The sequence below is a fragment of the Agelaius tricolor genome, unplaced genomic scaffold (assembly GCF_023055355.1).
Source record: "Agelaius tricolor isolate 1412-34295 unplaced genomic scaffold, bAgeTri1.0.p SCAF_34, whole genome shotgun sequence".
Taxonomy (NCBI): domain Eukaryota; kingdom Metazoa; phylum Chordata; class Aves; order Passeriformes; family Icteridae; genus Agelaius; species Agelaius tricolor.
This window is the reverse complement of record NW_027269294.1, coordinates 3,763,324-3,790,840: the sequence shown is the minus strand read 5'-3', so window position 1 is coordinate 3,790,840 and position 27,517 is coordinate 3,763,324. Positions and strand designations below refer to the sequence as shown.

The 27,517-nt window shown below is 43.0% G+C and overlaps 2 protein-coding genes across 2 annotated transcripts; one reads left to right on the top strand and one right to left on the bottom strand.

Moving 5' to 3' along the window:
* The first annotated feature begins 1,442 nt into the window (after positions 1–1,442).
* On the top strand, positions 1,443–3,814 carry MAD2L1 (mitotic arrest deficient 2 like 1). Its single transcript, XM_071452370.1, has 5 exons — positions 1,443–1,553; positions 1,731–1,877; positions 1,960–2,080; positions 2,391–2,494; positions 2,981–3,814. The coding sequence occupies exons 1-5, from the start codon at positions 1,472–1,474 to the stop codon at positions 3,151–3,153; spliced, it is 627 nt and encodes a 208-aa protein (XP_071308471.1). The 5' UTR covers positions 1,443–1,471; the 3' UTR covers positions 3,154–3,814.
* A 443-nt stretch (positions 3,815–4,257) lies between these two features.
* Positions 4,258–8,224, bottom strand: RPL7L1 (ribosomal protein L7 like 1). The gene is made up of 7 exons (XM_071452369.1): positions 8,139–8,224; positions 7,890–7,998; positions 6,164–6,327; positions 5,896–6,033; positions 5,550–5,659; positions 5,156–5,368; positions 4,258–4,893 (listed from the first exon to the last, which is right to left on the bottom strand). Exons 1-6 carry the CDS (start codon positions 8,153–8,155, stop codon positions 5,160–5,162), a joined length of 747 nt encoding a protein of 248 aa, XP_071308470.1. The 5' UTR covers positions 8,156–8,224; the 3' UTR covers positions 4,258–4,893; positions 5,156–5,159.
* Between the last annotated feature and the right edge of the window lie 19,293 nt (positions 8,225–27,517).

Here is a 27,517-nt window from a genome sequence, read left to right as displayed (position 1 = left end):
CCAAGTTCTAAAAGCTAGGCTTTTAGTACATTTCCAAGGTTGTAAAAATGCTTCCATTATTACAACCTTGGAAATATACCACTCTTACTCAGAAAATATGTTATTCAGAAGACTTATGTATAACACAATCACTAGTGAACAAGATCCACAATCAATTTCCCATGGTTAAATTAAATTATTCAGACCCTTTCAGAACTTCAGCACATGACTTCAGGACTATAACATTTGTTTTAATCACAGCAGCCTGACCCCTGAGGAAAACCATGCTTCCTCTTGGATCAAAACTGGAACCAAGTGAAAGCCTAAGCTTTTGTGAAATTGTGTTTTATTACAATAAAATAAGCGATCATACCATCAATTTACTCTCTTAGCATTTGGCCCACTGTACTGTGTAATGACCACATGGTTTCTATCCTCAGTATAAATATTTCTGTTTTGAATGCAACTTCATCTTAAGACTGTTCATTTTTTTCTTTCAAGGGCAATATGGGTATCTAACACAAGTATGCCTCAGATGATGCTTTGTAAAAATCACATTTAGGGAATAATTTCATTTGCCGCTATGCTTTGCCCAGCAAACTCATAAATTTTCATTTTCTTGCCTATAATTGATTTTATAATCTAATTAGCTGGCCAGCTTGTTACCATCCCAGCAGACTATAACTTCTCCTCTTCATATTCTTAACATACTTGAACATTTCCTTGTTTTGCTCAGTCTCTCTTACCTGTTAACCTCTGCCACAGCTCCCTCCAGGTGATGGCCACTGCCGGCTGCAGCATCTTCCTTGGTCTCCCTGTAGTAACAGGACTGAAGTTGTTCGACCAAGCAGCAAATTCCCTTCACCAAGGCACACCAACAACCCAAGTGCTTCTTAACCCTTTTTTAAAAATTATTTCTGGAATTATTATGGATTGAAAGAAAAATTGTTTATCCTGCTTTCCCACGTTCACCCCACCTGCTTCTTCAGAGCGCTTGCAGAAGAGAATGTTTTATTTGAAACAGCTACTGCATGACTTACACCACGAAAGCCACCAATAAATAATAAATTAAGGATTTGTTCAATTCATAACTGGAAAGTACCATTTTTAGGCTCGTAAGGTCGAACACACCTTGGCAAACGCTGAAACGCAACTCCGCGCAGCATTCCCAAGGCAGAGCTGCACACTCGCTCCGCCCCTGCTCCGCGCGCCCCTCAGACCCGCCCACACCCGCAACGGCTCGGGGAGCGGCCGGCCAGTTTAACATGGAGGAAAAAACCCCTTCTTTCCCTCCAGGCAGCCACGGAACCCTGCAGGCTGCCGCCCGTTTTGCACGGGTAAGGGCCCCAGGGAATGGCGATTCCCGGAGGAAAGCCGGTGGTGTCGGCTGAGGTGGCGCGCGACCCCCTCAGCGGGGCCGCACGCGCGGGAAGGGGCGGGGCCGGGCGGGGGCGGGGCCGGATTCGAACCGGGCGGCGGGGAAGCGGCGGCCATGGCGGCGCAGCAGCAGCTCGGCCGGGAGCAGCAGGGCATCACCCTGCGCGGCAGCGCCGAGCTCGTCGCCGAGTTCTTCTGTAAGGGGGCCGCGGGGGACCCCGAGAACCGCGCTGCGAGAGAGGGAGGGAGAGAAGGAGGGTGGGAGGGGAGGTGAGGGGGTGGGAGGCCGCGTCTTGTGGAGCGACATGGCCGCCGGCTGGGGCCTGGGGTGGGTGCGGTACACATCCCTTTCCCTCTCCGTCTAAATCGTGCAGCCTATGGAATCAACAGCATCCTGTACCAGCGGGGCATCTACCCGCCCGAGACCTTCACCCGCGTGCAGAAGTACGGGCTCACCCTGCTGGTGACCACGGACCCCGAGCTGGCCAACTACCTCAACAACGTGACCGAGCAGATGAAAGGTGCGCGCCGGCGGCCGGGCCCTCCCTGCGGTGTCCCCGCCGCCGCTTCTCGCCCTCTAAGCACTGCCCTGGCTTCTTGCAGAGTGGCTGTACAAGTGCATCGTGCAGCGCCTGGTGGTGGTCATCTCCAGCATCGAGAGCAGCGAGGTCCTGGAGCGGTGGCAGTTTGACATCGAGTGTGACAAAACTGCAAAGGATGACAAGTGAGTACCGCGGTCCCTCCGCTCCCGAGTACCGCGGCAGGCACAGGATCAATGCCATGGACTTGTGCCTTCAAACCTTTCTCAGTGCCCTACCCTCTGTCTGCAAACCAATCATTATATAATTGAACACACAAACAACAATAAAGGCAGAGCAACTATCACTTCAATTTTTCTGACGATTCAAGTGTCACTACTACTCTAAAAATACTGCAGCAAACTAGTAGAGGTTAACAAAGAGAACTGTATTTAGAGGAAACTGCCAGCGCAGAAGTTTCAAACTTCTCTTACCAGAGTTTTCTTATTTTTCCAGTGGACCACGGGAGAAATCTCAGAAGGCAATTCAGGATGAAATTCGCTCTGTCATCAGACAAATAACTGCCACAGTAACCTTCCTGCCACTCTTGGAATCTGCCTGTGAGTATCCCAAACTGCACTAAAGAAATAAAATGCTCTTGAAAAACCTCAGTAACTTTCCAACTTTAGAAAATATTTTCTGGTTTTCTGAGGCTTTTTGACTATTACACATCGTGTACCATCAGGCTTGTGAGACAGCACTTCGTTAGACTGAGATCAGGGCAGAACTTTGGGTGGCTTAATGAACTTGAGGAAATTAAATATGTATGCCCTGAGGAATACAAGTTTTCATGAATAACTTGTTCCTATGAAGTGTTATACAGAGCTCATCTCCACAGCATTTTAACATACTTGAAAAAAATTTTCAACACAATTTAGAGAAAACTAAAATGGCCTCATATGAATATCTTATTTTAACGATTGCTTTTGTTCACATAACTAGTATCACTGTAACTTCTGAAAAGCTTGGTCCTTGTCTCAAGTTCTAGAAGATGCACTTCAAACCTGCCATCTCCTTATGGTGAATTTGCTCTCCCTTGCCCCCAGGTGCCTTTGACTTGCTGATCTACACGGATAAAGATTTGGCAGTGCCAGCAAAGTGGGAAGAGTCAGGCCCACAGTTCATAGCCAATTCAGAGGAGGTTCGGCTGCGTTCCTTCACCACCACAATCCACAAAGTCAACACCACGGTGGCTTACAAGAAGGATTCTGTTCCCTAAGATGGAGGGGCAAGTTTTGTCCTGTCACCTTGTATAGTTTCTGTTCATCATGCAGCTAAGCTATGAGCACATCATTACTGTCCTCTTGATAGAGCATGACACAAAAGCAATATGCCTGTCTGCGAAAATGTGACACTAGACTAAGCTGGCATCATTTCCAAAGAAATTTTAAAAAGGTCATAGCTCAATTCTTACTTCACTGTATGAGCTAATCTAATGGTGTGTTAAACCACTGCCTCTGCTAGAAAAACTGTCACTGCCTAAATCTGGGATTAGCTGCTAGAATTGTGTTCAGCTCGTATAACTTTATAATTTAAAATTATTTTTAAACTACACTCTGTTAGCAGTCTTAAATTCTCTGTAGCAACTAAAATAATCTCACTCCTAGTGTGCCAGTTTTCATGTTGGAAGCCTGGGCTGTTTTATTACCAGAAATAACCCAAAAATGAATCATCCAAACAATTCTTGTACTGCTCTACAATGGAAGCAGCTGTTTATCAGGAAAACTTTCAATAGATGAAACCTTGTATTCTAATGACCACTGGGCTCTAGTTCTGGGGACAAAGTTGTTCTGTGTACGTCTGTAGTGTCTGTCCAGCATTTTCTATGTTTCTATTCTTGTTTTACAGAATAAAACTTCTAGTTTTATAGTGTTCTCTAATTCAGAATCTGCAGTCCATTGTATTTCAGATGGTTTTATGAATGCTACATCATAAAACAGTTACTAACTGCCACACAACTAACATCCAAAAGGCATCCTTCTTGTCTTGTTACTTCTTTGCTTCCTGAGGCTCCAAGTGGAGTGGAGTCGGCAGGAAATCCATTCATGGATTAACAGTTTGCCCCCACCTAAGTCTTCAAAGAACAGTTTAAACAGTCACAGTGAACTCATGACAGTGCCTTCCATATTTGTTGAACAGCACTGGACTCTTCATGTGTCCTTACCCATTTCTGTAGTGGAAGAAATTAGCGATTTAAATCTCTGGAACTTTCAGACTCTTCCATGGTTTTCTTCACTTCCTTCACTAAACTCATTCCAGCCAGAGTGTTGAACTGGTTTTTCCACTCTTTTACAGTAATGTAGGACCTTCTGTTATAATAATATAATTTCAGAAGTTTATTTTAAAAACATCAATTACATATACCTCACCCCATGACTGTATTACAACCTTTTTAGGCTTTGCTATTTCCAGGCAATAATTCTCCCCAACATTCCCAATCCAGCAGACGTTTAAAAAAGAAGGAAAAAAAAAAGTCCTGCCAACAAAGGGCTCTTTAAATCAGGAACACAAAACCCTTATTTTTTTAAAAATAAATACAATCTAGGTACTTAGAAAGTGACATTATTCGCTGCTAGGGTTTGTGCTGCAGTAACACAAGAAGACCTTGGTGTTTTCTTTTGCCTGTTAGCACAACTGTGACTGCACCACCCCTTCACCCCCAGAAGCAGGTGCACATCGAAGAGTGAAGTCTGCAGTAGTGAGCACAAAACCCACTTATTTTACAGAGATGGAAAAGTGAAATTGCTCCAAGAAGCTCATTCTGGTACCAAACAGAATTTATCTTCTTGAAGAAGGGCCAGCCCAAAGTCCATCTCCGTCATCATCATCTCTGTATTTCTTCTTTTATAGAGGCACCAGTCAAGAGAAGTTGCATACAGATCACTGCATGTAGGTAATGTCCATGAAAGGTTCATGTGAAAAGGAACAGGTCATAGATCCTGAAGTTTTCACAAAATCCCTGCAGAATAGGGAAGAAAATAAACAAGAAAGTAATACTATCTCCCAGGAACCAAGCCTTCATGGAGGTGTCCAACAAACAGCACGTGCTGATTCCTAATGGGACCCACACTCTTGATTAGCTTCCCCTACTCCAAGGTCACTTTTGCAGAGTGACCATCAAAACCAAGGGAGCACCCCCTTGATCTTCAATGGCAGCTGGTTGTCCTTAGGACAGGGAATGAAGGGTGAGCCTCAGAACCAGCCCAGCAGGCACTGCTCACCTGCCTAGTTGAGCTGACGGATGAGCTGGTTGATGGCATCCCCTCTGAAGCCAGGCTTGCCCATCTCCTTGAGGAAACCCACTCTGTTCCGCGATGCGTGCCGAGCCACCGACAGATGGAACGGCCACAGAAAGCTGGTCGCTCTCTTGAAATGCTTCCCAGTTGAGTAGATTTCATGAATAAGGTCTTCCAGGCAAATGATACCACAGCCCCCTGCATGAGGAAACAAAAAAAATAAAGATATGTCCAACTGTATCATCTTTCCCCACACTGACTCCAGAATTGCCAGTCCTCCAGTTCGGCAAGATATTGTCTCTCCCCACCCTTTCAGGTCAGACTGTAAACTCTCAACACCTAACTCTCTTCTCCTCAGTTTTCTCACCCTCTTCCTCACCTAAATGTTCCTCTATCAGCATGTTGTCTGTCAGAGGCACTCTCTTTTTCTTGATCTTGGCTTGGCCCCGTTTCAGGATGAGCTCTCGTACAGATTTCAGGTTAGGCTGTCTGCACAGAAACAAAAATCATATTCTGTAACAAAGAGGATGCAGAGGGAAGCCCATCCCACTTCTTTGTGCAGAGGTGGTTAAGTAACAAAGTTACATCAAGAACAATGAGAACAAAGACAATAACAAGTTTTAGACATAAAGCTGATGAAGTTTTGACCATTACTGGAGAAGTACCAGATGTGTGATAGCAGCTGGAGAACCCAATGACCCCCAGGTCACGGGAGGGGTACGTACCCCCACGCCACGTAAGGCTCCACAATCCGCAGCATCTTCAGCGACAGCGGGCTCAGCTTCACAAACACCCCGGTGTAATTCTTCTTCAGCCGCAGCAGCTCAATCACCCTTCTCACCCTCTTGGTCACGCCCTTAATACTGAGGGAAACAGAACTTATTAGTAACCACATTGCTCTAAAGGCCTCAGATCAGCTGCAAGGTGATGTCTGGCATGGAAACGACACAATAAAGGGCAGCAACAAGGCAAGGAGCAGGGGAAGGCTCTCACTCCACAATCCTCACGACAAAGGCCAGTTTGCTCTCCTGAGGCGCCACAGCCTGCCCAGGCCTCTGCTCCATGCGCCTCAGGCGGGTGTCATCCCGGCGTTTGCGCCATGAATCCCGAACAAACGTCTCCAGGCGCCTGAACTGGATCTGCTTCCCCTTCTGCTGCTGCAGACAAAAGGAAAACAAAGTGAGGTTTACATCTCAAAGGCCAAAAGAAATGCAGAAGTAGTGAACAATGTCCTTACAGCTTTGGAAGCAATAAGAAAATAAATTTGATTATCTAAGCCCAAGGGAGGCAGAACTGAGGGACAACACATGAATTTGTTATTTATGAACAGTGAAGAAAGGGTTTTTCCCCAGGAAAAATATACATTAGGGAAAAGACCTGGGAGACTTCTAGGCATAGCTACACACACAGCTCAGCAATGGCTGGAAAAGCCAGAAACAACATGTGGGCAACACAAATGCTACAGCAATACCCCAGTGTGACTCAAAAATTACCCTCCAAGAGAATCTAACTGCATTTAAAGTCTGTTTCTATACTGGCACACATGCAAGAAAAATTTCAAACATTCAAGTAACTATTATATATTGCTGATTTAGACAGAACATCTGGCTCACCTGATAAAAAGTCTTTTCATTATTACTAGAAAATGTAAAGCTCCTTTTAACAGATGTTTAAATGTCTCTCTTTAGCTTAGGAATGAGTACATCCACCAACACTCGTAGTGTTTTCTCATAAGAATAGGACTTGAAAATGCACAGCATGACACAGTTATATTTAGGATACTGTACTGGTTAAACGAGCAGGACACTTTAAATGAAAGAATCTAACGTTGTGTGTCTTCTGTTCTATTTCACCTCACAAATCACCCATGAAATTCATTTGAATTTTCAAAACAGGCAGACCTAATAAAAGTCTCATCACTAAGATTGTTTTTGCAATGACAATCTTAAGGAGTGGCTATTTAATATTATTGTTTATGCTCCCACCTTGGAAATACAGCAAGGCATTGATGCTTTTAAAAATGTAAACATGGTATCAAACAAAAATGGCAAGAGTTTTGCACACAATCCCACAAGATTCACTGGGAAAGCTTTAAGACAGACACCTACTGTATTAGCTGGGGTACATCAGAACAGGTCTCAAATTGGGAATTTGAAAGGTTTGCTGTGCTCTGCCAGTCTGGAAATGGCACAGTGTGCACAGGGTGGGTCTGCACTAGGACATGTGCCACCCCACAGGCAGAAAAGGCTTCACCCATGACCTGTGCTGCTCTAACAGAGAAATAACTCTAAATGCACCCTCAGAAAAGCACGGCTTCCATGCAGGGTTTCAACACAAAGGTGGTTTCAGACTGTGAAACCCCATGGCAGAAGAGACAATTCAGCAGCGCTGCAGTTTCCCACATGTGGCTGCAAACACCTGACCACCACTTATCCAACAGGAACAACTCACAGTCTTCCATTTATTTCTTTCGCTGTAATAACCTGTACAATTCTGTCCTCTTTACAAGGCTCAGAGACTCAAGCAGAAGATGTTGAGGGACTCAAGCCCCCCTCGGAACCCCGAAGACGACTCCTGCCCACCCGCGGTGCTCGGGCACCCCCTCTCTGAGGGGCCCGACCACTCGGACCCTTTCCCAGGAATTTCAGGGAACTGTAACTCGCTCCGGAGGAGGACGAGCTGAGGCTGCAGGCCCAGGCTCTGCCGGGACCCTCCGTACCTTGCGTTTGTTGAGCAGCGCCTGCTTGGCCTGGGTGGCCTTGATGGCCAGGTACGCCTTCCTCTTCTTCAGCAAGTTCTCCGGCACCAGCGGGATCCGCCGCCTCGGCCTGCGGGCGGGAAAACCCGGTCACATCCCGGCCCCATCCCGCATCCCGACCCCTCTCAGGCAGCCCCCGTGGCCGTCCCCAGCCCGCGGATGGCGGCGGATCCCACATGCCCTCCATTCTTCCCTCTGCGCCGCACTTACTCCTCCAGCTCCGCCATTTTGCCAGGTCAGGCCCGCGCATGCGCGGGGCTGGGGCGGGGCCATGGCCGCTCCCCCTCAGGCGCCGCCGGCCCGCGCAGGGATCGTGGAGCGCCGGGAAGCGCCCGGCCCGGAGAGGAGGGCCGGGATGGGACGGGACGCTGGGCAGCCCTGCGCTCGGCCGGGGGCATCCACAGGCGGCGAGCCCGGGACAGGAGCGGCTGCGGGGACACGCGGTATGACAGCCGCGTCACCCGCAGGGGGTGCCAGAGCCTCACGCTCAGCCGGGTGGTGCTGGGGCTGTGCTCCTGGTGCGGGATGGAGGAGGGATGGGTAACTTTACGCTCTAAAATAATTCTCATTTACACTGACCGTGGCGTCCTCGCACCGGTGAGGAGCTCCAGCCTTGCCGGGAGGTTCGGTGGTGCCGGGGTTCCGCTGCTCGCCTCGGCGGTGCTGCAAACCTTTACACCACTCCGGATGAGCCACTTCTGTTTTGACACCTAAAACATGAGAATCTGTATTTAGGAACTCGATTCCAAACAAGCCATTTTTTGGATATGAGAGTAAAAAGAAACAAGCTTATGAAATAGATCATCTGAAATTTTCCCCACAAGTACACAAATTTCACCCTGGACTTCTAAAAAGGGCTGCAATCCCTGGCAGTTCACAACAGAGAAAGTGGCCCATTTAAATGTACGGATGAACGTGCTTTGTTTAACAGGAGGAAAATGCAGACAGGCTCTCGGGTATTCCATCATTAATGGCCAGGAAACAATAAGTCAGTAAATATTTGAAACGCTGTTGCTATGAAATACGTCCCAGCACAACAGCATTCTGAGGCTGAGTTGCTCAACTTTAACCAGTGGTTATATTGTTCTAATGCAGGGATATTCAAATGCCCCTGTTTGCAGGGATACCCAAGAAAAGGCTTCCCACTTTCCTAGACAGCAACCTGTTGTACACTGGCCTTCAGCACTCTGAGCTTCTGCACACAACATTTTAGGGCTCTGATTCCAAAAGACAAGTCAGGAGATGAGTGGGATGTCAGAGGTCCATGAAACTTATTTTCTCATTCCATGGGTATAAAATGCCATTTAAATTAATTTCAAATCCCACAAAATCTTTATTGATGCTGTGTGCCGTCTCAAAACAGCAAAAGGACTTGAAATCCATCATTCTCATCATTGAACTATGCCCCACTCTGAAATCTGTCTGTAATAAATTCTTTACAAAAAAAGCCAAAGAAATTATATTTCATTTATTTCACTGCTAATCTAGTCTTGGGAATATTTAGATAAGGAAGTACCTTGTGATCTTAAATAATGCCTATTTTCAGATCTTTTAAGAAAAAAGTTGACACAATTTTGAAAGATGCCCAGGAACTACTCCATACACACACTCAAACCAATAATTAATAGAGAGAAAATCTGGGTGATCCAAGACTTTCTTTGATGAAAATAGCAATCATAACGAGATAGACTAATATTTCATTAAAACATTTTTGAAAATCACTGTGGATAAACGCATGGAGCTTATTATTTTCAAAATAAGCTTCCTTAACATGGGCATTTTTGTCAGAAATCCTGCAAATTCACTGCAAAAGGAGCTATGTGGGTATAATGAAGGATGAGACTAACATAGATGTGTACCCTCAGTTTGTGGCAGCTAATATGTCAAATTGAAAAGGCTAAAACATACAACTTATCTTTGTGTCTCCCCAGAAAAAAAAATTAGGTGGAGCAAACCAATTCATTCTTTAGTGTGACTAATTTATCAGCATTAATGGAAAATATTCCAGTTTCAAAAAGCTCGATTTTACAGTAACTGTTGTAAATAAGTCCCTGGAAGAATGGCAGACTACTAATAAAGCCCTGGCACTATCCACAATTATTGTCTCTGGAAATTAGATCTGGAGTTTGAAGTTACAAATATTAAATTACAGAATATCTGTAATTTTTATCTGCCAGAATGTTCTGGCATATTCTAAAAGAGCAGCAGTACCTATTTACAAGTTTCCGAAGTGACACATTTGTAAGAATTAAAATGTAAATTGATTTTCTTTTACTTCTAATGCACTCGTAAAGGCCTGGCTAATGAACCTGAAATAGAAAAACTGTTTTTCAATTACAATAAACAGCAATGGAAAGAATTTCTTTTTCTGTGTTGTCTATAAGAGAGTGCACAAAGTGGCTGCAATTTGAGTGTACAACAAATTTAATTGTATCTTTAAAGAAAAGTGGAGGTAAAAATAGACATCATTATATGTGGTCTCCACAGGTCTCCATGACCTCTTCTTCCACAGGGATGAAAAGCTGCATTTTATTTGGGAGAAAGACCAAATCAATTACGTCTGAGATGAAAGACAGGGAGAACAGAATAGGAGTCTTTCCCACACTCAGTAATTGGGAATCCTACCTCCTACTACATTACTTTTTAATTGAACTTTTGAGATAATTATGCCATTTAGGTTGTGGAAGCATATTAATAAGTACACCACAGCATAAACTATTCATAAAAATACTACAGACTGGGGAGCCATAAAAAGAGATAGAATGGAATAACCTAATTAGGGAGTTTATCATGTCAGTGTAGACAACTCAATAGGAGATGCTTTGTATCAACAGATGATGTTGTCTGTCCTAAACCTCAGTGATTCTGATACAATGGTGGTGGGTTGCAGATGATAACTTTTAGTCTTTTTTAAAAAAAAGAAAGCATTTGATTATTTTTATTTTATGGCTCCAGTTACTGACACAACTACATAATAACATTTTGCAAGTTCAGTCTTGGAGACTAGGGAAACAACAGGCAGCTGTTATTTCAGCAGAAACAGGAATCAGAAAAGGATTAAAACACCATAACTGAGAAGTGACCTGCAGTAATCAATATGAAATCACAGCAGAGTAGTTTCATTGGTTTGTAGCAAGGCTGAGCCCTGAAGGAAGGTGTGGCCCTGAGGGCTGACAGTGCAATAGGACTATAAAGGTCATCTCACTTTTTTCCCTGTTAATTTATTAGGGAAAGTCCTGATTGGAACATTTGATTTTGCCTGCAATTATTAGTGACAACTCCCCAGTCAAGACAAAGCTACAGAGTGTTGGTGTTTGGCCAGGAAATACCAGGCAGGAAAGCACAGAGAGATGGAGAAGGAGGGATGTCAGTGGTCACCTGCAGCTTTATCCCAAGAAAGGGGCTGTGTCCCTACACACAGCAGAAACTAAGGAAGGGAGCAGGTACTTGCAGGATTCTCCTCATGGCACAACAGATGTTATAAGGCTGAGTGCTAAGGCAGTGAGACAGCAGATAAAAATCAGTAAATAAAAGTGCAGCAATTTTTCACAAATTTTTCTATTAAATTGTGGCCTCAAAGTGAAGTAATAAGCTTGAGAGTAGGATTTTGGAGTTATTAGAGATAGATAAAAACACCAGCTTAATACTTAGGACAACAGAACAGTAATTGAAAATTATTAGAGACGGGGTAAAGAACAAAGCAGAAACTGATTCCACAGTGTGTCTTCTCATACCCACCCACATTTTGGATGCTCCAGCTTTGGTCAGTCATCTTTCTTCCATCTGTCCATCCCATACCTCCACCCACCTTCCCCCAAGACAGAGCTGGAAAAGATTCAAAGAAAGAAGATCAAACAGGGAATAGTTTCCATCTGCGGAGCAGTTACATAGACTGGACCTGCCAGCTGGGAGAAAGGTGCCTGAGGGAAGATAAAATAGTCAGTAAAATGATAAATGCTGGGATAATTGCTCCCTCTTTCTTTCAGCACAAGAGGAAGGGAACTCAGATGAAGGTAGCAGGAGGCAGGCTGACAGGTAATATTTTGGTTTTTTCAGCACATGAACTCGTACTGAAGACCCAGCCCGCTTAGCCACAGCAGGAGTTACACATCCCAGCCATGCATCCCTACCCACCTGCGCCCTTCCCCAGTGGATCTGGCCTTTCTGCTAGCTCAGCTCTAAACTTGCCATTGAACTGAAATCTATCCCAATTTATATCTATCCTTGCTATTCTAGCCCAACAGCAGAAAAGGCAGACAGAAACCAGTTTCTTTGCCTGCATACAGAAGGGCTCATTTAATGTGAATGCTCTCCCTTCTCCCCTGTTCAGCTGCACTGCGTCCCATTTTCCTGCCTTTGAAGTCCATCCTTTCCAGTCTTTAAAGAGCTTTGGATAAATGAATCCTGTTCCTGCAGTGATCTATTATCAGCACTGTCTAAAAGCTAGAAGAACGAGGCAGATCTGCCAGAAGCCTGAGGAGACATGGAATAAGTGAGAAGGGAATCAATATGTGTGTAGCTCTGGGCTGCACTGCCCAGACCACAGCTGTGGGGAGCACCTGCAGCAAGCAAAGCCCAGCTGCTTGGAGCATCCCTGTCCAGTTGGAACAGTGATCAATCAGCTGGCAGACTGAGACTGCAGGGGCACTCCATCACCTGGAAAAAAGAGGTATGAGATGAGAGGAATGCCTCAACAGTAAACCACAGAAATCCAAAGCAATAGTGCTGCTCCTCTGGGCTGTGCTCAGCAAACTTGATTCCTCCCCAAGAATTTTCCATAACCCCTGGGGGGATCAAGGCCTTTCTGTATCAGATGTTGTGTTCTCACATCTGAGAGAGCTTCTGACCCAAGAGACTTCCTTAGGAAAAACTCCTAACGAAAAAACAGGTCCTGTTTCTAAACCAGTCAGCAGGATAACAAGCCTCTCATGCTAGCTCAAATTGTATATCCACATACTAATTATATTGTAAATTATTTTTTGGTATATTGTATAGATAAAGTAAAAGATTCATAATCTTTTTTCCCCTAATTTTAATAGTAAGAATAAGCTTCTTCCTGTCAGTATACAAACCCAGTAGTGAAAGAAAACACCCAGGTGCAGGTGCACTTCAAACAAACATTCATTATCAAAACTATCAAACAATTGTCAAAATGCTTGTTGTCTTCTTATTGCAGGGGTTCCATCATGTTGTCACCTTATCAAAAAAGTTTCAGACCTTCTTGGTGTTTCTGAAAGGCAGCTCCTCAAAGCACTGACATCTTCTTCTTCACAAAGCAGCCCCCCAACACCAGTTCCCTTCCCAAGGGGCCACCCCACTCTTTTATAGCACTCTTCCTCTCACTGGTTACAGCTGTGGCCTGTTAAAGTCAGGCCTGTTCCTAATCTTGGATAATTGGCCCAGCTGCAACTCCTTAGGGGTAAGATTACTTTCTGCACTATCCTAATTTTTCTTATATTCTATCCCCCTACAAATGTTAATTCTCAAAACAGCATCTCCCAACTTGGTATCTGACACACTGAAGTTGTAGCTGAAAAATGCTGAAAAACACATGCTCTTTTTTTTCTTTAAACCAATTTTGTCAAGGCACTGCCTTATGTAAGAGTTGGTGCTATGTGACGAGGCAGAGCTAATTAGGCAGGTAGGTTTCATCAAAGAAGAGAAGGCTCTGAAATCTGCAGCAGAGGGAAGAACCTGACCTACTTTGTGTATACCCTGGTGCTTTTATTTCAGGTGTTTCCACAGTCTTCCTAAATTCCCCATATAGCCAATGTAGAAAGGCTTTGGGTATTTTCACAGAGCTTCATTTAATTTCTTTAACTCAGGTTTCAGTATCTCCCTGTCAAAGAAAAATCATTCCTCACAGCCTTTTAGATAGGAGATGGAAATGAATACCTTCAAACTCACTACATTCCCCAATCTTGAAATCTGTATTCAGAAACGCTTTAATATGAAGAAATGGGAAATGATGGCTTCTGCATCTCTCATTCTCTTCAGCTCCAGACTGGCTCTCTTTCTGGGAGATAAGCTTGAATGAAAACACATTATCTGCAGGGTTCAGGGCAGAGATAACAAGGTGCAGGGTAATGGATTGACCAAATGCACTGCTGCAATGTGATTCTGCTTCTGGTGTCAGGAGAAACGTGGGCAGGAAGAGGTGCCCATTCCAAGGCTGGGGCTGGTGCCCAGCTCCAGGGATTTACCACAGCTGTTTCCAGCTCCTGGCAGGGCAAGCCTTTCCTTTGTACCCTGATTTCTATGCAGAAAAAGTGGACGTGCAGGGCAGGAAAAAGCCAGGAAAGATTCCTGCCACATCCTAGTGAGGCCTAAGAACTGCAGACTACATTGCAGCACAGACCTGCATAGCCCAGGGTGTGCTCTGGCCCCAGTATTGCATTTTGATCCAGACAAGGATTTAATTCAAAGAGGTCACTTCTTCATGGATACTTCAAAACCATATGGAAAGCACTGCTGGAATTCAACCCTGTTATCTGTTTGTAATGATCTGAAGACACCTGGATTTAGTGGTGGGTTTTTTCTGTTATTATTATTATTATGGATTACCCACCAGATGGTTTCAATAAAAATACTTCAGTTGATGAATAGCTCATGAATTCCTAACATCACTTTAAAGGTTTGCGTTTCTGAATTTGCATTGTGGAAGTGCTCCCTTGGGCATGTGTTTTTTTGTTACTGATTTTCTTCTCCAGTTTACAAGACACCACCCCTACGAGCTGCTTTCTGAATAATCTCGTCTACCTTTGAGATGTGGACACTTCTGCCAGCACACATGGGCCACTTCCACTGCTTTCTCTTTCTACAAACAGAAATTCACCAGCAAATTAATGTAAGGTTTCCCATATGGAGCTAAAAGGGAAATTTGGGGGATTTAGTGGAACAAATGGAAATATTTTTTTCTTCATTCACTCTAATTAAAATTAATATCACTTTGGCTCCAACTAGCCCCGGTGACTGTAAGGAAATGAGTAGCTCCAACCAGCAGCTCGCTGAGCTGAGATGCTGCTGCACATATGGCCCGTGTGCTCACGGACTGCTCCTGACAAGAGCCCAGATGGGTTACAGCAAGCAGTCATGCTTTAGCCCCACTTGTTGCTGTTACTAACTTGTTTCTCAGGTTCACTCTGCTTCCAACTGTGAGATACTTGTCCATTGTCTATTTTCACCTTAGACAGTCGCTTCAGCTCAGCTAATTGATTCCTCAGTGCTTTCTTGCAGCCCCTCTTTTAATCACACAGTAAACTCTTTTAAGTTTTATTATACAAAGAAGCCTGACCAAGAACTATGCATCTTTAACAGATTTCTCCAAACATATCACACCCTCACTGCAGCAGTGGCATTAATATTCCCTGTCACACCTCACAGTCCTTTGGGAAGCTGCACTATCTGCCAGTAAAACCTTTCTTCATGTTGTTCCCTAAGTGATCACTTAGTGTCTCACATAAATACATACAACAGGAAACATTCTTCCTGTTCTTTTTTGAATAGAAATAACTGTTTTGTTGTTTGTATGCTTGATAGGTTCTGGGCTGCTGCTCGTAAGGTGGGAAATATTCTCTTTCATCCCTTTCAAATTCTATTAAAATCTAGTGCTTAAGTTACTGTTCCCCTGAGCTTAACCCATTTTAATAAGTTTTAGATGCTTATTTGATTTCTAAAATTTATCCTCCATCTCCTAAATCTCTTTCCTTGCTTTAGCATACACTTTGGAAGACACATGCCCAGAATATATTAAGAAAAATAATTACCAGTGGTGCAAATATAATAGTTTTGCTTTGTTAGCAATTCATTTGATGCCTGCAGTTCTAATGCTGGTGTTGAGCAGAAATTAAACACGGCAGAAGGTTTATTCATGAAGCATGAGAATATAGGTCTATTGCAAGCCAGCACACTTTTGTACCTAAAAAATACCAGTAGCTTCTTATATTTTTGTATTTGTGGTATCAGAGCTCTTCATAGAGATTTCACACTGCATTGACCGGAGAGAGCTCCCCTTCCTTCCAGAAGCACATTTTAAGCTGAAATAGCAGCTTTGGACACATGTTCTGACAAGAGTGTGTATTTTGTTACTTTCTGTCGTCAAGTCTTGGATCTTTATTATGCTGACTGTAAAAGGGGATAAAAAATAGAACTATGCTAAATCTTAGTTTATATAACACTAATTTAATAGGGAGCAATTAAAGCACAGCTAAAATAGAAATGTGCCCTTTAGCCCAAAACTTAATGTCAGCTGAACTCGTGTTCTTTCCAACATAACAGGAGGCCCATGCTAATTCTGTAAAAATGAACTTTTTAAGTTACACTTACTTAATAGTAGCATTTTCATTAGGACCAACAAAAAAAAAAAATTTAAAAAGGAAAAAAGAAAAAAGCTTAGGATTAAATCTTTAAGAAAAAATATTCCCACATACATTACTCGCCTAGGAAATTATTCACTCTTAAAAAGCTATTACTTATTGGGATAGTCATAATTCTTTGTGAGCTTTCCTTTTTTCATTTTAGTTGTTTTAAACATGTTACTTTTGAGAAACTTGGTCTCTTGATTTCACTGAAATCTGAGTTAAGCAGTTTCTTGGGAGAGAATTTACAAGGCAATGGGTGCTGTGGTTTGTGTTAAATTAGGTGTATGCACCATAAGTGAGGCCATGATCAATGTGACAGTTGGACACAAAGATCCATCTCCACAGGTGGGCAGTGAAATCCCAGCCTGTAATGAACAAATTTATTGCACACAGTGGGTAAATATTTGTTGTACCAAGTCTCAGAGTTGCTCCTCTATTATTTTTTCCCCAATCTCATTAAAACTGGATTATGGCTTAATATTGCTTTATTGTCTGCACTCTGCCTGCACAGCAGCACAGCAAGACTGTTACTTGAGATTTTGAAACACTTCCACACTGACATAGATGATAACGACTCTCAATTCTTGTGGAGGCAGAACAAGAGAAGAAATAGATGACCACAGAAGCCTGGCAAGCATGAAAATGATCCTTAGCTTTCACAGTGGGACTGAAAATTCAAAAAAGGACCAAGGAAGCATGGAAGAAATAACCCTAGAAATGCATCTTCACTTACCAAATGTTACTGCACCAACTTAAGAAATCTTTGAAACAGAATAAGCACTGTCAAAAGAGCTCTGTTTCCCCAGAAAAGGTCTCCACTTCTCTGAATGACTCAAGGATTCACTTGCAACTGAGGGAAAACCTCCTGTGGTGACCAGTTCTGTGCACTTTATCACCAGCTCTAGGAACTTCCCATAATTATGCTCTGCAGGTAAATTACCATCAACATAACAAACACATCCAGACATTACACGTGAACTGAGAAGCATCTGGGATCTTTGAAGAGACAGAAAATGTAATGTGATTAGAGTTGCTCTGAAGATAGCCATGAAAGAACTTCCTGGTTGAGAGGATTTTGCCCACATGTCCTCCCAAGAATAACACCAAACAATAACTGACACTTCTGCAGGGTCTTTGGACCAAGGAGCTTACAGAACAGAAGTGGAAATGTTTCCGCTTACCCAAGTTTTTTTTGTCATTTATGATCAGGACCTCAAAATCAAAGCTCCAGCTTGAAGCTGTGCCTCTTGGTAGGGCAGCATGGTGCTGACATTCATGTCACCCGTGGCAAAAGTTGGGAAGACTGACTGACAGACAAGATGCCCATGATCATTCACCCACTATGCTTTAATCCCTTGGGGCTAGTGCAGGGAGACCTGCTTCACCTCCTGTGCTTTTCACACAGGAGTTAAAGGCCATAAGACTCAGATCCAGCTTCTTCCTCCATCTCTTCTCAGTAACAAAATTTCAAGTCTGAGCACACTCCTGTGGAATGCTGTATCTGTTTCAGAGCAAATTAATTACAGGCACATTAGAAAGGTGAGCAAATTAAAATCCTCTTGCTTTATATATTTGTGTCCTCTGTTTTGAATTTCCTGAGAGCAAAGGGACAATTAAAACTGCACAGAATTCCTTAGGAGCTGCCAGTAGCCATGTGAGAGCCAGCACATGGATGTGAGGAGGCAGGCAGAAGCTTGTGAAGGAATAACTGAAAGGAGTAACAGGGAGTACCATATGGCCACAATTGAGATGTGGCCACAGGCAGCATGGAGCATGTAGCCAGGCCAGTAAGGGCCACAGGTTACCGTGCCAACTGCTCTAGGAACCACAAGAATAAATCTCTAAGGAAAGAGTAGCTATACCTAGGACATGGGCATCACTCAGTGAAGAATCTGGACAGATAAATCCTAGAGGATTTTGCTGCATCTGTGCAAGGTATTTCTGCAAATCCAGCTGTGAGTGGCTGGGGACAAATCAGGGATTGTTCCTCTGCCTCAGCCACCACTGTCTGCAGTGCAGTTTTTAAGCTAGAACACTTCTGTGGGGTTTGTGCTAAAGCAAGGACTTCTAACTGGCACATTGACAATGAAGACATGCATCTTGCTCTGATGCTGTGACAGGCAGCAATGGACTATTTATCTGTGGGCAGCACTGCCAGGAGCCCCTGCCAGCTCAGCTTTAAGGGCCCCACATGAGCTGAAAAGATGGGCTTGTTAGGACACACACCTGATGGGAAAGGAATCTTCTTCCAGGTCCTGCCCAGACACACCAGGGCTGTTCAAAGCCTGGCCTAGAAAAGAAGATTAATGCTCCTTCACACTGGGTTGCATGTTCTTTTATCTTAGCATATATCTAGAAACAACACATTTGAAGAAATAAACTCAATTTTAAAAAGCCAGAGGTGAGGTGTTTACTGTTAGTATCTCCTTTTACTCAGAGATAAATGGTTAAACTCTTCCCAAAGTATCTGAACACCAAAGACAAAGCTGCTTTTGTGACAGCAAGTTCAGTGAAGATTTAGGACTCCACTCTTCTGGATACTGAATTCTCTTCTATGAGCTTATAGACACAAACTGGACAGGGAGAGCCTAAGCCCTGACTGTACAGCAGAGGTAAAGCACTGCTTACCCACTGTATAAGGAATAGATCTCCAGGCCTGCAATCTCAGCAAAAGGAGGAAGACTTACTAATAAAAACTATAAATGCAGAAATGTTTATGGGACATGTTATATAACACTCCTCCTCAAGCTTTGTGCCTTCCCCTGTGCTGACAAACACCATGAATCGTTTTATCTCTCTGCCTCTTTATATTAAAGGGAGTCTAATTTTAAGAACAGAAACTGGGCCAGTTTCTTATGATTTAAAGCTATAAATTAGCATTCATATGAGCAAAGAGTTTGCATCCTGTTCTGTTTCCTGTTTCTATCCTACCTTCCCCCCCAAATAATATCATGCTTTTTTTTTCTTTTTGCAGACTAATGCTGGAAGCAGGAGTAGTTCCACAATTTCAGAATGCACTTAAGAGAGAACAAATATATTTTTCAAATGCTTTAATTGGAGAATTACACTAAAAGGCTTAAGTAATTTTTATGATGGTTGAGGTAATAGATGGCATCTGCTTTTCTTTGCAAATAAATGTCACATAGCAAGCCTACAATCCTAAAAGATGTGAACAGCTGCTAACCAAAAAGAGGCCAAAAGTTGCAGTGGAACAAAAAGCATTTTCTTAATATGTTCTAAGGAAGACAGTCCGGCCTTGCCTGGTCAACATGAGATGATACTAGATCCCCATATAATCCTCAAGTTGAAAGAAAATGCAAATACAAGGAAACCTCATCCCAACCCATCTGTAAGAGTGAACACAGCAATGATGCTGCTGTCTCAAACACACTCAACTTCCACGACAAATAGAAGACAATAGCACATATGTTTTGGTACAACAAAGGTTTTTTGCTACTTTCTCCAGGAAGAGGCATGTTTTGATGAATAGAATTTCTACCCCTGGGCTTTAAGGGCAGTTTGTGTAAATAATTGTATTTATAGTTGCTGGGTGCTGTGCTGGAAAGGAAGAGGGGGCCAGCCACGTAGGAAGTAGCCGACAGCCGCCTGTGCTGTGGGAGTGCATCCCTGGAGTACATGCATGGGAGGGAGCCAGCTTTGTAGCACTGTGAGAGGTTCAGCTGGCAGCACACCAGGAACATTTTGCTCCCAGCTCAGAGTGAGTATGGGGAGAGGTTGGAAAATAGAGCACCTTCACAATATGTCATTTCTCAGAGTAACTAAAAGCTGTCATGGCTTGAGGGAAAAACGTAGGGGGAAAATGGATCAGGAAAGAAAGCATATGGAAAACACAGGAGGAGAAAGAGTGTGAAAACATGGCAGAAAAAACAAGAAAAGGGGGTTAGAGTAGGTGGACAAATTGAAAGAGAATAAATAGGAGAAAAGAAAAAGGAATAGAAAGGAGGAAAAGATCAAAGACTTTGGAAGTGGAGTGGATCAAAGACTTTGGAAGTGACCATGTTTGGGGCCCAGCAGCACTTGCAGGGAGAAGTCTTTATCTGGTCAACTCCAAGGGCCTGCCTGAGGTGATTTTCACCCAGCCAAGCCTTATGTTAGGTTTTGCTGCCCACACGTGTCAGGGTGTCCATACAAGGAGCTCCATGATGGAGGTATCAGGGCTGGGACAGGGTCTCAGCCAGGAGGGGACACCCAGCCATCTGCCCCTGTGTTTTATGGGTTATTCCACTGTGCACCATAGTCCTACCCTTTCACAGAGAGCACATCTGCTACTCCCAATCTACTCTGCCTTTGGTTCCCCTGTTTTACATAGGACCCATCTCTCCATCTCTTCAGTGGATACCTTTCCTTTCCTTACCATCATGCCTCTTTCACAGCCTGGAAAACTCATCTTTAGAGATGAAAGGAGAGCAGCTCCCCAGTATCTTCAGGAAGCACAAGCTTGTCTCTCCTCCCTAGGCTGAGGGGAGCACTGGTTCCCAGAATAAGCCCAGTCCAAGAGGACAGGCAGGGAAAGCTGGGCTGGGGCACAGCAATGCCTGGTGTCTGCTGGAGTGCAGAGCCACCCAAGGACAAATCCATCCTGTGGTTGTATTCAAGGCTTCAAAATCTGCTTTTGTTTTCACAAGGAATTAAAACAAACTCTTTCAAATGTTTCTATGACATAGAATTGTGTTGAAACATCTGTTTTCTAGCTGAAGATATTTTTTATTACTCTTCTAGTTTGGATATGACCAAGGATGCTGTCCTAGACCCTTCCAATTAAATATTTTGTTGTGAAAGCCCATGGCTGTTTTAACTGACCTCTTCCTCAGGTCACTGCTCAGATATGATACATACAGAATACCCAGTAAGTAACTGAAAATTTTCTTTGTCTCTACTATGTATTTGCCTACAAATAAACTACCTTACACTCCCTCAATAATGAAAAATACAAAGAAAGGTGCCATTTATTACATTTTAACTGAAAAATAATTTGGCTGATGCATGATTAAAGGATACTTCACAACCTCCTATTTCTTTATTCAAGGAAGAAAGGAAACTTGAAACATGTTTCAAGCTCTATTTCACAAGGGTTAATTTAATTCTTGGCAATGCAACCGAAAATTATTTCAGATTCAAAGAAAAGCTGGGCTAGGAGAGAAAGAACCAACTTGCAGGAAATGCAGCTTTTGGGGTAAGACCTGAGCATGTTGTCTTCTGAGCTGCTGAAAACATTCCACATAGGAAAGGAATACTTGGTATTAGGGTTCCAGCCAGCACCAAAAATATGGAAAATGAAGATTCAGTGGGGGTATAAAAATATGTTTCATGCTAATTATTTTTTTTTCACTTATGTTTCACCTATAGAAGTAATTTAGCTTTGTAAAAACCTTTTTCAAGGGGTCTGTTTAGCTATTCACTGTTAAAACCAGCAATATTAACCTACTTATTTTTTACCGCTGTTTTAGTTCAAGTAAAATAAAAAAAACTATTATATTTCAGATTTGTAAGCTCTCCAAATGGAAAGCTGCTACATTATGATGAAAGTTATTTTGAAATATTAAAAAAAAATTATTGCTAAGGATTAAGAATCTGCAAAGTAGAGAACTGAACTCCTGTTTTTTCTTATTGAGGAGCCTGAACTTGAAATTTCCACGGCTGTTTTTCTTATCCCCTCATCTGTGGAAGTCTTTGGAGTCCAGTAGGGATTCTAAGGACAAACACAGTGAACACTTTGTCTTTGCTATTTCCTCGGAAGAAGAGAACATAAGTTTAGATCACTTCTGTGATCTGTCAAGTCATTTGAACATAAGGAATAATATTAAACATTTCCCAGAGGAAAACAGATTTCAAGTCCATTAATTTGGACAAACTGTCATTGTGTCTTCTTGATGTCAAATCTCATGTAAGAACTTGATTTCAAGAATGGTCTTTTGTGGAACCTGCTCAAGGAGTTGGAATTTGAGCTGGACAGAAAGAAAATGTTTAAAAGCAATGCTGTCTCTTTGGCTGTGGTGGTTTGGAAGACCGTATTTTCGTTGCAGAAAAAGATAAATCTTTTCTAATTTTTGATAATTTAGCTTTTGATTGATCATTTTTAACAGTAGCCTATCTCCAAACACCTATCCATATACAGCTTTTGTTGAAGCTCCACAGCCAAGCTGAGCTCACCCAGCGCTGGGCAGTTCCTCCTTGCCCTCATGCAGAGGCATGGAGCCAATGGAAAAGAGGGAGGAAACCAGCAGGAAAATCAAATGCCAGGCTTGCTTCTTCCTTTCTTCCCTTCCCTCCATGGCCAACTGACACCACGCAAATACCTCTTCATGTTACCTCCCCACATAGAGCATTCCTAGTGCTTCTGCTGGGAAGTGCCACGGCAGCAAACAGCACAAGCCAGCATCCCTAAGATATGATCTGTGTCTTTGGAATACTGGAGAACTTGGGAGCACAAGCCTGTTCCTGAAGTCATTGCAGAAAGCAGTTTCACTGCCAGGCATGCTGGACTCACAACACCCTTGCTGGACTTGCAGTGAGATAACCCAAGTGGAGAAGAAGTCTGGGCTGTGCCTTAGGATCAGAGGAGCACTGGGAAGAGTCCCTTCCTCACAGAGGCACAGCAGTCACTCACCCAGATCCCTTGCTGTCTTCCTACAGTGTCCCTGCTGGGACTGCATGACTGCCACAAGCTTAAATCTCTTGTGCACCCCACACAATATTCCTGGCAAAATCTTCCTTCTCAGGGGAAAGTGTGATAGGCAGAGAGATCAGAGATTGATTTTGGCATCCTAGCCTAAGCTGAGTAAAATGGGAAGATTTTAAAAAAACAACAACATAAAAAGCATTTTAATTAAATAGGTGGCAAATTTCAGGTCAAATTTCTACCTAGATCTCACTTTCAGAAAAAGATTGTTGAGAACAAAAGGCTTCTGTTTTTCCTTTGTGTGCACTCCTGCTACTGAAAAAGCTCAAGTCAAAATTTCCAGACCTGAGTGCCCAAGCTCATAAATGAGAAGTCAGGCCCCTGTAGCAGATGTCAGGAATTTGCAAGTGACCCCAGGCAGGAGGCACTGGCCCCACGGAGAGGCAGCTCTGGGTGCCCCAGGTGTCTCTGCACGAGGCTGGGCCCTGGCACAGAGCTGCACCCACTGCCAGGGCACCCCTGCCCCAAACCCCCTGCTCAGGACAGGATGGTGCCATTTATTTTGGCTGCAAGGGAAGCTGAAAAGAAAGAGCCTAAGAGATGTCAGAAATTAATAACTTCTTAGATCAAGGCTCCAACCAGTTCAAAAAGCTTTTCTGCTGACAGTAGGTTGTTTTCAATGCTAAGAATGAAGTATTTATCTTTATCCTTTGAAGCTGTGCCATTCATACCAATAAAGACACAAGAATCCTGAAAGGGATACTAACTAAAACAAAATGCCTGTTCAAAATTAATATATTTTTCTGTTTGAAACCACATTGTACACAGAGATCCTTTGGAGCACTTTAAAGACAAAAGCAAGAAAAATAAAGAAAAAACTTGAAACCATTCTGTTCCTATGCAACAAGCAGTAATAAAAAAATAGAAAAGTTATGTCAAAATGAACCACTAAATGGGTACACTTTGTGTAAATCAAGCCAATACAAATTTCATAAAACTTTCCTTGTTAGAGGTACAAACCATCCACTAAAAGAATAACATTGTCAGGTCACAATATTATCATTTGCACTGCTCCAGCTGAATGTGAAGTTGCCTATTGCATTGAAACAACAATATCAGGTATCACAAGGCCATGTCCATGGCAGCACACTCCATGAAGGCAGCCTGCCTCTGGGAGGTGAAATCTTAATTACAGAGGTACTGCTGAGGTAGTATTTTCTTCCAAGCATTAGGTTACTGGTGCACTGAAACTATTAAAAGGGCATCTACAAAAGTGAGTATCAGTTTACTACGGTTTCCTAACAAAAATAAGAATTAATCCTTGCACATTGTGCTTAGATGTGGAAATTTAACTTGGTCATTCAGGTCTTTATATGGCATTTAGGAATGGGTTAGCCATTGCAATAATTACTTTGGGGTGTCCTCACCTTTTGCTTAGTATCTGCTAAATAGCAGCATATTAAAAGTAGTTCAGATTATGGATGTCAAGATCAAGATCAACAAACAAACCAGGACTGGTTATTAAATTCCCACAGTGCTTTTATCATCAAATTTCAGAGTCAACAGACTTGTGAGCATCTGGCAGCTGCACAAATGACAAATCATGACACAAAGCCTGAGCTGATATCACACGAAGCTGACACTCCTGGGCATGGTGAAGGTCACAGTGGCAATTTATCAGGAGTGTAACTCTAGTTGTTTTCTGTCATATTTAAGTATTTGGAATGTTAAGATAAAGGAAGTGAATGCTGAGGTTGTTCTTGAGCATAAAAGATAAAGATAAAAGATAAAGCATTTACAGGGACCACTCTCTACCTGCTTTGTAATTTCCAGAGAGGTCACAGAGGTTATCACAGCTCTCTGCCTTGTGCCAAAAACTACCAACTTGTTATTGCATTTAATCTGTAAGAGACTTTTCTATGAAGTGACCCATGTTCAAGTGCTCCCAGATATGCAGTGGCAGGTTCTGACCAGAGTGAGAGATGTCTGAGTCAATCTTGCTTCTGAACCGCAGTGACTTAGGGCCACTTTTTGAGAAGAGCCTCATACTCAAGGACTTTCATTGAAGCACCTAAACAAAAGCATTTTATGTGGTTCATGACAACACCACAGTTACTCACTTTAGAATTAGCTTGAACAGAGATCCACCTTGAATCCCAGTCCCACTGCTTCATTAACCAATCATGAAAATAAGGATGCATCTGTAGATTTCCCACAACTCATCCTGAAATTTTCTCCTCCTGTCTGCTGCTGTCATTCCTCATTTATGCAAGGACAGAAGCTCCCTGCTTCTGTGCCTTAAGGCATTGAGTCATATATCAAAGCCTTTTTTCCTTTTTCAGCCAAGAGAACTCTTGAAAGATACCACCATGGGAATCAAAGTAGGGCAGCAGATAACTTGAGCTTGTATCATAATGTTCCAAGGCCACTGTTTGTAAGCTTGGCATTAAAAGACACAGTAAAACTTTTCATAAACAGCTGCAGATGATCCATTACCTTACTGGAGCCTAAAGCACTTGGACACATTGGAATGATGAATAATTTCTTTTCCAAATATTTTCTAATTTTTTGAAGAGCTTCTATAAAATCCATAATTTAGGTATTACAAACTAATATACTCTTAAAAGGAAAGGAGGAAAAAAATGTCTAAGAAAATACAAAAATCATTCACAAATGAGCTTGAAAAGGTGTCAAACTGTAGAAAGGAATGCAATGCAAAAGTAATTTACTGGTTGCACTGGGGTCTAAAGATTAATATTTCAAATATGTATGAGTGGAGCATTCCACAGTGTGAACTATCCACATCCACGGAGTGGTGTTTGTCCTATAGTAACACATGGAAAGGTCAATTCCTACAGTGTTTGTATGGAACAGATTGAACACAAGCTGTTTGAGGAGAACACCAAGTTTGAAGGGCTTTTCATCTTCAGCTGCTTCTAAAACATGTCAGCTGCTGGGATTGTTGTGTTTTATTATGACTTTCTGATTTATGCCTTCAGAAGAAACCCATTACTTTTGAAAAAAAATGCAATGATGTGCCAGCTCCTTTGAGCAAGAGAAGTCTGCAGCATGAGCAGGAGAGGAAACCATGAAAAAAACCCCACATCTGAATTCAGCTGGTTTCTTATGCAAGGACACAGGCCATAGCTATGCTCTGTTAAACAACAGAAGAGGAAAACTCAGGCCTATAGTGAGCATTATTTTAGAGAAACCATTTTTCTAGCTATTCCAAGGAAATGTAGGAGCTGAGGATAATAAATGTCCTCATGTCCACAGAGATTCACCTGTGCTTGAAGGTAAATACAATCTCAAAGACAACTGGACAGCAGGTCACTAATCCCCACACCTTTTCACCCCAGCAGTGTGGAGAGCTACCAGCAGAAATGCCCGGATCCTGCATTTCTCCACAGGGTGATGAGGTTTTTATATGCTCAGTGGAAACTTCAGTGACTCCCTCCTACCCTCATCTCTTCATCCATCCCCACAGAGTGGCACAAAGCCTCTACTGTGGCTGTATTGCTGTTTTATTCTGTCACAAAAGCGCCAGAGGTTACAGCTGTTTCTTTGCACATTTTCTTTGGGGGCTAAATTACATGACAATTTATGATGTAAACTGATGCAGAGACACCTCGTTAGCTGAGGTGTGTCAGGAGCCAATATAAATATCAAAGCATAGAAGTTGTTCCCTTGTTTGTGATATCACAGTGATATCTTTAATAAGGTCTCCTCAAGAAGCCTGAAAGCGAAACCCACACCCCACAACACAAAGGGCTCATAGAAAAGACATCACAAGGGACTTTGTCATCAATTAATTTGCATGCTAATTTACAATAAAATTGCTTACTGGATGCAAGGAGAGGATGCATCAGTACAGGTATGTTACAAGTGCTGTGGTGAAATCTGTTGTTCACCATCATTTGAAGTGATGGGACTAAGGCCTTCTAGAGGGGCATGTTAGGAGTAGAAAAGTTGCCCATTTTTTTAAAAGGTTGCAGAGTTCACAGGTTGGGCCAGTTGCTGCCAGAGTGGAGTTCTAACTGTTTGTTGCTGTAATCACCTGTTGTTAATAGTTTTTTGTTAACTACCTGTTGTTGATGGTTAAGAATTCCCCCTTTTGTGGAGTGGCACCCTGCTGCTTCCTGAGGATGGCACCCGGGACGGTGAAGAGGAGGGGACGTCGGGGTTGGCATGCAAATGAAGAAGCCCCTCACCAACCCTAGCAAAAACCCCTAAAAGCAATGAGCCAACACGGAATTAATGGATCAAAGCGATGGCTAGATGTGAGGAACAGAATCCAGTGTGCGCTAAGACCCTTCTTACCCCTCACCCTGACCTAAAAGATGTTGGCTGGAAAGAGGACCTCGAATATCAAATTGAAAACTGGGAATCTCCTGTGCTCCTGTGAGGGTGGAAGCCCCAGCTGTGCCTGCAGAGCAGGTAACACAACTGCTCTTTCCCTCCTCCTCTGTGCCACTCCTGGAAGCACCAGTGGCATGAGTGCGAGAGAACTGACAGTGAGAACTGTCAGTTCTTCCCAACCAAGCTGATTTTTAATAAAGGCATTAAAAAGGAGAAAGATCTCCTGCCTT